Genomic DNA, 13,630 nt, shown 5'->3' with positions numbered 1-13,630 from the left:
GTATGAATTGTAATGGAATATAACCCCTCTATTTATAGGAAAAAATTGGCTTAGCCACCAAGTAATAAACCCTAAAATCTCTCTAAAATATAGACATTCACCTTAAATACAATTCAATTTATAACATGGAGTGTAATGGAGTATTATTTAAATGGACATTTACGCGTAATTGTTTTGGCCGCCTAAGCATACTGTATAAATGTCCCTTGATTTAACTTTGAGAGTGTGTTTGAACTTTGAACTTTGAAGAGGGGGGAAGGGGGAACTCGAGAGAGTGAGAGTTCTCCGTTGGGCCTAAGAATTTCACATAACCCGACCCGTAGTCTTTTCCCAAGCCCAACATAACATTAGCAAATCTTCTTGCCTCTTTTGTTTTTCGCAGACTGTCGCTTGCTCGCTCAACCGTCGCGCATAAAGACGACATACGCCAATTGTAGCTTCTGCTTTCTGTACTCTCTCTTGAAAGCAGACATGTTTTTTCACATAGTATTGGAGAGAAACATGCAGCTGCATCCTCGTCACTTTGGCCGTGACCTTCGGGAAAAGCTCGTCTCAAAACTCATGAAAGATGTCGAAGGAACTTGCAGGTTTGATTAAACCCTAATTTATTCTCAAATCAATATTATTTTTGTGCATGGTAGGGTCCAACCTTTGACATCAGGTGCAAGTGCACTGCTTTCAACTTAGATCTCTGTATATATGAAAGGGAAAAGGGTAAAATCTGCCCCTGAAATTGAGCAACTTTGGCATCGGTTAAGTTTTTGTTCTAATTGTCACGCCCCAAACCTTTCAAAACATTATACATAGATTCATGTTTACCATGACTATATTCTATACATCAATACATGACCCACAATGTACACGGAGCTTCTATGACAAGGATTACTTAAATGCATAAATCAACTAGACTCTAATATACCCACTAGGAAAGTAGCGGGCTCACCATGAGCTAGAGAAGTGAGGGAGTTGCTTAACAATGATCTACACCGTCCAAAAGTATCAATACCTGCATCCGGCCAGAGTAAGTACATACTGAAAAGTACTGTTACGCATCATCAATTCCCTCACATAAAAATAGGACAAGAACATACAACGGGAACATGAAGAGGTACTATGCATTTAAAAGAATAATTAATTTCATCAATATTTTCATTAAGATCCATATGCAATTGAAATCATTTCATAATCCATAATTAAGTTTGAATCTATAAACAAACTTATAACTTTTGGTGGCAGTTCATTAGTACTGACATTTCGTTAAACCACCATGTGTACGATATGGAGTCCGATCTCGGCCCAATCGGCTAAGCCATCTCATCACAATGTTGTGTGGATCGATTTTAGTTTGCTAGCAATTTCAGTCGCCCAGTCCAAGCCACCGTACGACCATAGTATCTGACCGTCCAGTCCAAGCCACGGTACAACCAGAGTTTTACACCGGAACGTGTAGTTTCGGGTGTTGGATTTACTTACCAATACCTTCTCGGCTCTCTAAATATACTCCCAAAATATTTTTATATTATTCCTTTGGCCCTTTCATAAAAGTATTGGCCCTTCATAAAAGTATTGGCACCTTTGGCCTTTTCACTGTAGTCGGCACCCTTTGGCCCTTAGTCATAATCTATAAATTATGCTCAATAGGCACAAGCATTCTCTTTTTATTTCGTAGTCATTGCATTCATCTTTTGAAAGCTAAAGTCATATTCATATTCATGGAAAGCTTTAACACCATGTTCCTTTTCATGTAAAACGTGAAACATTCGTAATCATAGTCATTTTTAAAAAAAACCATATTGTCATGTTCATTTGAATCTCGTTAACACATATAGTCACAATACTTTGTGAAACATAACATTTGGGTATTTTTATTTTATAACATATGGATAATGCATGATTAGTTGTCCCATACAATCATACATTTATGTTTTGTGAATAGAAACCGTTAGAGATGTAGACATGCATTGGAAGACATGGAGTTTTGAAGAAACAATTCTTTGTAAAGGTTCGGCTAAACATACCTTGGGTATGCCCTTCTAATAGTTAACATTATCTCCAATTGTCTAAGAACGAGCCGATTGACACAAATGATTTGAATTTACACGTATGAATTCATATTTATCAACATCATATCACAACAACGCCAATTCCATCAACTAAGTGTCCAACACTTATGCTTAATTCCCAAAGATTCTAAGAGATATCCACATTTTTCCTTTGGATGTCAATTCTTGTGTTTTAACTCCAATCCGTTCATTAAATGTCTTATGGAGTCTAGTCGCTTCGTTGGAAACTCAAAACGACACAATTCGGATCAACCCATCACTATTCATCATTTTCTCTACCCAAAAGTCAATTTCCAAGACCCATTAATAGGGTTCCAATAATCTCTATTTTAAACTCCAATTTCATTCTATAAACATGTTCTATAAGCTTATTAGAACACAATATATAACAATGTAGTAGCTGGATTACCTTGTTTTAATCAAATCTTGAAATTTCCCAACTTTGGAGATTCTTGAGGAGGATGAAGTTTCTAGAAAGAATCCACATTTGGATGTTAAGATTCATGTTAGCAAACATAATCTATCATAAATCAACCATTCCATCTAACCTTTATGTTTGGAATGAGACTTAAGGTGAAAAACCTCTTAAGGAACCGTGCCCTAGTTTTGAAAATGAAGGGTGGCCGAAATGACCCTTTTGTAGAACAACCTTGAATACTGCAATATTCGATTTTTGGATGCTGCAGCATTGCCTAAAAAATATTTGTATAAAGTGCTGCAACATTTGATTCTTGATGCTGCAACATTACCGTAAAATTTTCTTTGTTCTCTTTCTGTTATCCTGTGCTCAAGCGACTTATTTTCAAATATCGTTATACACTTCAAATCATGCGCGTATAATATTTTCCTCGTCCGTGGTTAGCCTTGGCAAGCAAAACGTTATCTTCAATTGTCGTTGGCGTACGGAAAGTTTTAAAACCTTATGAACTTTTATGGTGCTTTACACTAATTTAATCCTTGCCGCTATGAAGAAATCTATTTTTGCCCCTGACTCCTGTCGGAGCTCCTACCTGGGAATAATTTAGAATCATTCAAAAAAGTTGAGGGGTAAACTTGGACCTTTCTTCTTGAAAATTTGACATGTGGAGCACATCCATTACAGTGGAGCAGACAATTTGCTAATGACAAGGCATAAATGGACCAAAACTGTAATGGAAGAAAAAATTGAACAATCTAGGGTAGACCTTTTCCCTATATGAAAGTGTGTGTGTGTATATAAAAGCACGAAGGCCCTTAGCAAAATGCCGTTCGTCTTTTTTACCCTTTAAAACTAGCTTTCACGCTGGACAAATTAGTAATTTAAATTATTTTCCTAAATGGTAGGAATATTCATTTAATTTTTTCCCTTATATTTAGGAACAATCTCTTAATTATTTCCGTAATACTTAAGACTTTGTTCTAGAAAATCATGTTATTTAATTGGAGTCTTTCATATAAACTCTATTTAGATTTAAGGTATTGAATTCCAAGTATTTCACGAGTAATTTTTTACTGGTTTACGAGTATTTTTTTCTTCTTCTTGTTATAAAAGTTTAGGTTTAGTAGTCCTTATTTTCCTTTTCTTGGTTTAGGAGTCCTTATTTTCTTTTTTCTTCCCCGTTTTTGGAGTCCTTTTTCAAGGTTTACAAGTATTTCTTTTAAATAACAAAAAATAGTCATTCAATTATTTTTCTTATATTTAAAATTTTGATATCAATTAAACTTTTTGTTATTAAATCATGCTTGGGAGTAAGAAGAAATATCTAGCAAGCACAACCATAGTAATCTCAAACGTTAATCAATTCCATTTTTTTTTTTTGAAATTCTAGTATCAAGCTTAACTAAGAAAATATTTTAATTTTAAGAATATAAAAGAAAGCGAAGTGTTGGTAAGATTCAATAATACTAATGGTTGTACTAACTTAAAAATCCAAAAGTGATATGTCATAGCGAATTTTTTTTATTATTCTGCACATTAGTATTCTTATTGGATAAAAATTATAATTATACTTAAATGTTTAAAACTTGGGATGAGCGAAATATTAAGATTTGGATCAACAAAAATAAATTTTCTCTTTAACGCTAAGAACAAATAATTAAGTCCTTAAGTTAATTAACTAAAAAAAGTCTTTGAATTAACTTATTTGCTAAAAAAACAAGTCATCCTTTTCAACATTCATCATATAAATGAGTTATAGTATAGAAGAGTCAAATTGTTAAAAATGCAAACGTTAAACAATAAGGATGAAATATTAGAAGACAAAATATATTCTAAGTAAGTTGTGATTAATTATTTTTCTTTCTTTTGGTATTCATTTAAGCAAATGACAACTCCGTATGCTTTTCTATGTACTAAGTTAGTTATTGTAAAGTATTAACTTAATGTAAACATTTTAAAACCTAGCATTTGATAACTTAATTTACATGTTCTTTTTGTACACATATTTTATAGATTGACGCTAGGCACACGTGCAATGCATGTATACTAAAGAAAATAGATTTGTGTGCATTGCACGTACACACACACATATATATATGTATGTGTGTGTGTGTGTTTATTTATTTATTAAACTTTATACATTTGTAAATGTTGAAATACGCTCTGCACCAATTTTGCAAAGTAGTAGGGGATGCGGCACTTTTTGGCATCCACGAACTTAATTTCTCTTTTGTGTTCAGCTTAGTTTTTGTGATATATTGATGTTTTAGCATTTAAAAATATCCTGCGATTTTGGATTCTTCAGCGGTCGGCACGGTTTCATTGTGGCCATCACTGGGATTGAAAGCGTTGGTAAAGGTCTAATTCGTGATGGAACTGGTTTTGTTACTTTCCCGGTGAAGTATCAATGTGTTGTCTTTCGACCTTTCAAAGGTGAGATTTTGGAAGCTGTTGTAACCATGGTTAACAAGGTAAGAGTGTTTTTTTTTCTTAAATTAATGTTAGTTTAACAGATTTTTTCTCTACCTGTAGATATTTTACTATTGTGGATCAGTGCAGATGGGATTTTTTGCTGAAGCAGGGCCTGTGCAGATTTTCGTTTCAAACCATGTGAGTTGGTTTTTATTCTAGAATGTTAAACGCCAGAATATATTGCACTCTTCGCGATTCTTGAGGTCCATTATCTTAGCTTAGCAGAAAACTAGCACATATTCTGCTCCATTCATGGTTTAAATTATGTGTGTGGCTCATATTTCTTTTACAAAACATTATTTTGCTAATTTTTGTCACGCATCAGTTAAAATTTGAAAGGTAAAATGGAGGTTCTTTAATTTATTTTGTTCTACATACTTGTTTCCTTTGTGCTAATTCAGTAAACGAATGGAGGAGTTAATAGTGAAAAAGGACTCGTCTTATCAAATGGTTATTCTAATGTGAATCTCTAGTTTTTTTTTTTTTATTATTGAGTAAAGGGGATCTCTAGTTTGAAGTTGTCTTACTACTGGGAACTAGGAAGTAGTATACCCCCTTTTGCTAATAACCCTTTTGCTAATAACATGACCTATTTACATTTGGTGAGTCGAAAGGTTTTTTTTAATGACTAATTTGATATTTAAATAATTTGAATTGAGGTTGAATATTCATTAGTTTGACTCTTGTACTTTGAATCTTCTCACTTTCGTTGGGACAGTGGATACATGATATTGTATTCTGAACTTTTCACTTTTGTTGGATGGAGAACACAATGTATATATATACACGTAATTACTGACCATGTATTTTGGATTGATTAAAATTTGTGCTAAGCTTTTGAAGGATACTTTCAAAGTTGATTTATCTTATCTTGAGAATAGAATGAGCAGGACGTGGAGCCCAAATACCTTTCCTTTTCTTTTCAGTTGATCATTTTAGATATAAATGAATAAAAATACACTTGAAGTTAATTGAAATGATTGCACAATGCTTCTCTCTATTGTAATTTGGTGGTTGGAAAGCTCTTCTAGTAGTTATGATAGCAGTAGAATGATGTTGAGTCACTATGGTGTGACCTTTGTGGATTTTGGCCCATTTTCTGGGAAGTCTATGCTATTTGACCACTATAGTTGTTTTCTTTGTGTTATATTTCTTGCTTATTAATGGTAGAGTATCTGTGTAGATGATGTATATGTAAAGGGTATAAAGCATCATAAGAATTATTGGAAAGAAACAAATAAAGTTTGGTAGAATGAACAAATGGATAGGGCTGCAGCTTCAACTGAATTATAGGGAAAGAAAAAGCAACTAGTTTTTGTTCTTAATTAGAATGATTCCTGATTAATTAGACGTTAAAATATATTAGTGCCTAATGCGGGAAGGGTTTCTTGTCCCATGCATGGATTCTCGATTTCTTTAATGAATCCTAATTATTACTCCCTCCGTTTCTATTTATATGACACATTTCTCTTATCGAGAGTCAAACTAAATGAATTTTGACCAACATTTTAACAACAACAACCCAGTGTAATCCCACAAGTGAGGTTGACCAACATTTTAAAATGTATTTTAAAAAAAAATCATATTGACATTAGAAAATTGCGACTTATAGTACTTTTCGTATAGTTTTTGTATATATAAATTTTAATTTAAAAAACTGAGTTGAACTAATTCAATTTAGCTTCAAAATTTAGTCAACTTGACTCTCGATAAGCGAAATGTGTCATCTAAATTGAAACAGAGGGAGTACCATTTTCTATTTTGGAGATGTATGCGTAGAAGAAATAGTATATTGATTAAGAAAGTTTTTTCTGATGTCAAAAGGGCGATTAGGTTGAGAAAAATTATGGATCCGTCCTTTTCTCTCTATAATGGCCATATATACAGGCCATTTGATGCATGTAAAAGCTTATACGTTGGCCTTTGTCTATCTCTTTTTGTGTGTGACCCTTGGCTTTCCTGCAGTTGATACCAGATGACATGGAGTTTCAGTCAGGAGATGTACCAAATTATACAACTTCCGATGGCTCCGTATGAAATTTTCACGCTTCACCAAGTTTTCTCTTCATTTTCAGAAATTTTCAGCAGCCTGTGATGTTTAAGTGATTTGATTAATTCATCTTTTTCAGGTCAAAATTCAGAAGGAGAGTGAAGTTAGATTGAAGATAATTGGAACTCGTGTTGATGCCACAGAAATTGTATGTTATTGACTTGCCTTATAACCTTGTGAAATTTCAGAGATCTTCAGTGATGCCCTGAAATTCTGGTTCATCCCTGTGTATATAAAGATGGCCCATTCTATTTTTTTTGGAGGAAGGGGGTGGGATCACTGCCTGCAAGATTTAAACATCTCAAGATGATCCTATGGTTTTCGGCAAATGGCTGTTACAGTCTATCACACAGATCGTTAGTTTTTTAATATCGACTATCGAGTCATGGCCTCTTTTGCTCATAACTTTAAAAATGCATTAAGTACCCTCTTCCAAAGCCCACCCACCCCCAGGATCCTGTATGAGGTATGTGGCTGCAATGCAGAGGTGGTGGTTAGAACATTTCATAGTGTTGTAGTTTTCTTTTTTCGGGGAGGGTGTTGCCAAGTGCCTAGGACAGCATTTATGTGATAAGGAAGGGGACCTCAAGGGCCAATGGAGGAGAAAAGTGATGGTCTGGGTCAACTTAGCTGCTATGAGGATATTAGTGTTATGCCAACTATTTAGTCTGTTCTATTCTGCTTCTTTTTTCCATGGGGGTTGCGTGTGGGTCCCTATTGAATGACAGGTGGCAGGTACAACACTCTTCTGATTGAGAAAGGATGATGAGAAGGTGTGAAGAGTTCTTATGTTTGTTCTTTCGTCAAGGAGAAAGGATCATAGGTCAAATTGACAAAACATTTCCTCTATTTTGTCACTAAGTTATCTAGAATACAGGAATCGGGAAAATGGTTCTTGCTCTATCTCTAAATATACAGAGGTGTTAACTGTAATTATCAAAACCTTTTGGGCAATGTTCTCAGCTTGCAGGCACACTTAATCCAGAAACTAGGTGAATGGTGCTTCGTCTCGTTTAGACAGCACTTCAGTGCAAGTGCTGAGGTGCTAAGGCGTGCCCCTCATCGCCATTGGGACCCCAGTTAGATTGTAGCTTTCCCTGCTTTTATCCATAGAATAATGGTTTTTGTTGATAGTTATTATTCTTAAATTACATATACATTTTTTATTTTTTCTTCGTTTGTGCCTTTTTCGACAAGAGTGAGTTGCTCTAGTGGTAAGCACCCTCCACTTCCAACCAAGAGGTTGTGCGTTCGAGTCACCCCAAGAGCAAGGTGGGGAGTTCTTGGAGGGAGGGGAGCCGAGGGTCTATTGAAAACAGCCTCTCTACCCCAGGGTAGGGGTAAGGTCTGCGTACACACTACCCTCCCCAGACTCCACTAGTGGGATTATACTGGGTTGTTGTTGTTGTTGTTGTTGTTTGTCTTCGTTTGTGCCTTTCTTCATTTGTTTTGTTCTTAAATCCCAAAGAAACCTTGGGATAACACTGTCTTAAGGATTCTGTGTAGTTTTCAGAAATGCTGGAGTGCTGTGCTAAAATTATCCATGTTTAAAGTTGCACTAACATCACCACATACAGGGAAATGATCATGACCAATAGTCCCAAACAAAATAAGACATCTCACTGTTGAGATACAATGTATAAGACATTTAGCATGTTTACATTACATTTACTCATTAAGAGTATCTAGATGCCAAACTGTATTCTGGTTAGTTATGGTTCTCTTGAGACCAAGAGAACTCTGCATGTTGGGGTTTTTCCAAGAAATGAAGCATATATGGATAGTGTGGAAAAAATATTTTTATTACGATTGATGTCTAAGTAACAAGAATGTTGCTGATATAATTAATGCACGAAAGTGAAACTTGACACCAGATGGAGCGGAACCTTAAATGAAGAATTAGGAACGTAATAACTTCAAGCGAAAACAAGGATTTTTGTGAGTTATACATTTAACTTGTGTTACGTCATACATGGACATTTGTTGCCTCCCTCATTTTGTATTGGTTTCCCCTTTTTGCAGTTCTGCATTGGTACAATAAAGGATGATTTCCTCGGAGTGATCAGTGATCCTGGCGCAAATGCTTGATATAAAGCACTTTTGTCTAGCCTTGTAAGTCTATGTTCAGGCAGTAAGCTATAATTTGCGATTCTGCTTCCTGTACTAGCATTTAGAAGAATGGTGTTTGTGGCTGAATTATTGTATTGGAAGCTTCGCATAATTTATTGTTTAAATTTTTAAAAAATTCAGAGCTACTGGCTAAAGTATGTCGCCAAATGCCGGGAAAAGATTTAAGTTTGTTCAGTTGAGGTATATTGCCTAAAATTGATTTTAGTTTGTTCAGAAATTTACCCTAGCTTCTTGGCCAGTTTTTGCTAGATTAAGAGTTTCTTCAGTTGTTTATTTCTACTTATGGAGTAGATCGTTGTACACTGAATTCCTTAAATATCATATACTATTATCATCCATATCGCTCGATCTAATTAATCAAATGATTTTCTTCTATAGTCGTGAACTAATGGAAGTTGTTGCTTAGAGTGGGAAGAAGTACTATGTATTCCAAGTGCTTTGGTTGAAGACTGCAAGATCTTGTTACAGTGTAGCAAAGCCGTGGTGTAACATTTTCTTCAGCTGTGCCGATTATCTGGCGGATCAACGTAATCATATGCACTAATTTTCTTTGTCGACCTGCAGTATGTAATAATTTGATATTCAAATGGACGAGGCAATATGTTTTGCTGGATGAGATTGGATTGGCACTTTCGAATCATTTGCACATGTGCTTGAAACCAGCATTTCTGTAGATTATTGCCATAATTTTCTCTCGGGGGAACAAATGTACAACTTGCTATTGTGTAGGTCCGTGCTGTTGTTTTATTCCATTTGCCATTATAACAAATTGACAAGCAAAAGTTTGGGGCGAGGGATTAAGGAGAAATTGTCCTGCAGGCCCAGTCTCTGATTACGTGCTCATTAACTTTCTATTCTATATGTTAACATTTTAGGCATCATTTTAAATTGAACTTTGACTTACATATTATACAAAATTATGATAGAAAAAATAATTAAAAACAAAAAAAAAGTTAAAAACATCATATCAAAACTTAATTTTGATTATTTATATATGTTTGAATATTTCTTTTTAGAAATTTCAGAAAATTGTATATACAAGTAAAGTGATACTTTTTGGATCCCGTTTATGCTATTATATATTTGAGGAGTGAAACAGATCATTCTTTAATAATCGAGTTTCAACTACTTTTGAACATTTTTTTTATCGAAGGTTTTTATTATTCACACAAAAAGGTTTTTATTATTGATACGCTCATTGTCAATTTTTAAATAGGTATATTTTCTTTATAAAAACATTTGAAGAAGTGACGTTTGCAGTTCCACAAAAACTAGTATTTTTGTCAGTCGCGAGCTCCATTGTTCCTTTTTGAGAATGAAGCAATGAATTAAATAATACTTATAAATTTTTTCAGTTATTCTAAAATAAAATAAAAATGTTAGCTCTGTCTTATTTTTCAATTGCACCTAAAGGTATGGCTTAATGTTAATGAAGTGAGAAAAAATTATAAGGTTTTAGGTTTAAATTCCAACAAATACAAAAAATATTAGGTAATTGAAGTGTTGGTGAATAAAGTCATTTGATAATTTGATACAGAAAAGATGATGACTGAAAACGAAAACCAAGCTGTTCCGATGGCGACTGCCAATGCAACGACAAGCCGAACACCGGCATTGGCACCGGCAGAAAAACCCGGAAAATTTTCCGGGATTGATTTCAAACGCTGGCAGCAGAAGATGTTCTTCTACTTAACTACGTTATGTCTACAGAAGTTCATCAAGGAAGATGTTCCTGATCTGCCGGATAAAACTCCAGATAATGAACGCTTTCTCGTGATTGAAGCGTGGAAGCATTCTGATTTTTTATGCAAGAATTATATTCTTAGCGGACTGGATGATAATCTGTATAATGTATACAGTAGCATGGAGACATCCAAAGAATTGTGGAATGCGCTTGAAAAGAAATATAAGACTGAAGATGCCGGGATGAAGAAATTCGTTGCCGCAAAATTTCTGGACTACAAAATGATAGATAGCAAATCTGTTATTACTCAAGTCCAGGAATTGCAAGTGATTATTCATGATCTACTTGCTGAAGGTCTTGTAATCAACGAAGCATTCCAAGTAGCAGCAATGATTGAGAAGTTGCCTCCGTTGTGGAAGGACTTCAAAAATTATTTGAAACACAAACGAAAGGAAATGTCCCTTGAAGATCTCATTGTTCGGTTGAGAATCGAAGAGGACAATAAAGCTGCTGAAAGGAGAGGCCGTGGAAATTCAACAATAATGGGAGCAAATATTGTTGAAGCTAACAAAAAGAGGAAGAAGGCTTCTGGTCCGAAATACAACCCAAGCAAGAAGCGGTTCAGTGGAAACTGCTACAACTGTGGGAAAACCGGACACAAATCTACGGAGTGTCGTGCTCCGAAGAAAGACAAGAAAAGGGGTCAAGCAAACATGGTAGTAAACCATGATGATGTTGATAACTTGTGTGCCATGCTCTCTGAATGTAACTTGGTGGGAAATCCTAAACTGTGGTGGTTTGATTCAGGAGCCACTCGCCATGTTTGTGCAGTTAGAGAGGCTTTTGCTACCTATGCTCTTGCTGAACCCGGAGAGACAGTTTATATGGGAAATGCTTCAACAGCAAAAGTTGAAGGACATGGGAAGGTATTTCTAAAAATGACTTCTGGCAAGGTCATGACTTTGAACAATGTCCTTCATGTTCCGGAAATGAGAAAGAATTTAGTCTCTACTGGACTTCTTGTTAAGCACGGTTTTAAGCGCGTTTTTGTATCCAACAAGGTTGTAATTAGTAAGAATGAAATATTTGTGGGAAAAGGTTACCTCACCGAGGGCCTTTTCAATCTAAATGTAATGGTTGTTGAAAATAATAATAATATTTCAGCTTCTTCTTACTTACTTGAGTCAAATGATTTATGGCATGTACGTTTGGGTCATGTCAATTATAAAACCTTGCGGAAAATGATTAACTTGGAAGTACTGCCCAAGTTTGAATGCGAAAAATCAAAATGTCAAATATGTGTGGAATCTAAGTATGTTAAACATCCTTATAAGTCAGTTGAAAGGAATTCAAATCCTTTAGACTTAATTCACACAGATATTTGTGACATGAAGTCAATACCATCTCGCGGTGGAAAGAAGTATTTCATAACTTTTATTGACGATGGTACTCGATATTGCTATGTTTACTTACTGAATAGTAAAGATGAAGCAATAGACGCATTCAGGCAATACAAAAATGAAGTTGAAACGCAACTTAACAAGAAAGTAAAAATGATAAGAAGTGATAGGGGTGGTGAATATGAATCTCCTTTTGAAGAAATATGTTTAGAATATGGAATTATTCATCAAACAACAGCCCCTTACACGCGTAATGGGATTGCGGAAAGAAAGAATCGCACATTAAAGGAGATGATGAATGCGTTGTTGATAAGTTCTGGTTTGCCACAGAACTTGTGGGGGGAAGCCATTCTTACGGCTAATCGAATATTAAATCGAGTGCCCCATAGCAAAACACAATCCATTCCTTATGAACAATGGAAAGGAAGGAAGCCCAACTTGAATTATTTTAAAGTGTGGGGGTGTTTGGCAAAAATGCAAGTTCCTAAACCCAAAAGGGTAAAGATAGGACCGAAAACCGTTGATTGTGTTTTCATAGGATATGCGACAAATAGTAAAGCATATCGATTTCTGGTTCATAAATCAGAAAATCCCGACATTCATAATAATACGGTTATAGAAACAGATAATGCTGAGTTTTTTGAAAATATATATCCGTATAAAAAGGAATGTGAGTCGTTTGGTGAAGGATCTAAACGACCTCGGGAAGAAACAAAAGAAAGTACATATAATCAAGAGAATCCAAGACGTAGTAAACGTCAAAGAACGTCTACTTCATTTGGACCAGATTTTGTGACTTTCTTATTGGAGAATGAGCCTCAAACATTTAAAGAAGCTATGACTTCTTCGGAATCATTGTTTTGGAAAGAGGCAGTCAATAGTGAAATAGAATCCATATTGAACAACCATACATGGGAATTGGTTGATCTTCCTCCTGGAAATAAACCTTTGGGTTCTAAATGGATTTTTAAGAGAAAAATCAAAGATGATGGCACTATTGATAAATTCAAGGCAAGGCTCGTAGTCAAAGGGTATAGACAACGAGAAGGTCTAGACTACTTTGATACATACTCTCCAGTTACAAGAATTACGTCCATACGGATGTTAGTAGCATTAGCTGCAGTGTATGGTCTTGAAATTCATCAAATGGATGTTAAGACGGCCTTCTTAAATGGAGAGTTGGAGGAAAAAATTTACATGGAACAACCTGAAGGGTTTGTGGTTCCAGGTAAAGAAAAGAAGGTATGTAGACTTGTTAAGTCTCTTTACGGACTAAAACAAGCACCCAAACAATGGCATGCGAAATTTGACCAAACAATGTTGTCAAATGGTTTTAAGATAAATGAATGTGATAAATGCGTGTACATTAAAAATATTCCAAATCACATAGTCATTGTTTGCCTATATGTGGAT

At 35.0% G+C, this 13,630-nt stretch overlaps 1 protein-coding gene across 2 annotated transcripts; it reads left to right on the top strand.

Moving 5' to 3' along the window:
* The first annotated feature begins 363 nt into the window (after positions 1 to 363).
* On the top strand, positions 364 to 9,844 carry LOC107803663 (DNA-directed RNA polymerase II subunit RPB7). Of its 2 annotated transcripts, none has more exons than XM_016627432.2 (7): positions 364 to 587; positions 4,787 to 4,952; positions 5,041 to 5,091; positions 6,919 to 6,984; positions 7,083 to 7,151; positions 9,026 to 9,115; positions 9,540 to 9,844. In XM_016627432.2, exons 1-6 carry the CDS (start codon positions 472 to 474, stop codon positions 9,089 to 9,091), a joined length of 534 nt encoding a protein of 177 aa, XP_016482918.1. In that variant the 5' UTR covers positions 364 to 471; the 3' UTR covers positions 9,092 to 9,115; positions 9,540 to 9,844. The 2 variants fall into 2 exon arrangements, with proteins under 2 accessions (XP_016482918.1, XP_016482917.1); XM_016627431.2 differs by having other exon boundaries at positions 365 to 587; positions 9,512 to 9,844.
* Positions 9,845 to 13,630: the final 3,786 nt, after the last annotated feature.

This window comes from Nicotiana tabacum, chromosome 22 (assembly GCF_000715075.1).
Source record: "Nicotiana tabacum cultivar K326 chromosome 22, ASM71507v2, whole genome shotgun sequence".
NCBI classification, from domain to species: domain Eukaryota; kingdom Viridiplantae; phylum Streptophyta; class Magnoliopsida; order Solanales; family Solanaceae; genus Nicotiana; species Nicotiana tabacum.
The sequence above is the reverse complement of the archived record's forward strand: the minus strand, read 5'-3'. Positions and strand labels throughout refer to the sequence as shown.

Excerpts from the sequence above, each read along its gene's own strand:
- LOC107803663 (XM_016627432.2), top strand. The coding sequence starts at position 472 with ATGTTTTTTCACATAGTATTGGAGAGAAACATGCAGCTGCATCCTCGT. Across the intron at positions 588-4,786 it reads GATGTCGAAGGAACTTGCAG|CGGTCGGCACGGTTTCATTG; the intron begins GTTTGATTAAAC and ends TGGATTCTTCAG. Across the intron at positions 4,953-5,040 it reads TTGTAACCATGGTTAACAAG|ATGGGATTTTTTGCTGAAGC; the intron begins GTAAGAGTGTTT and ends GGATCAGTGCAG.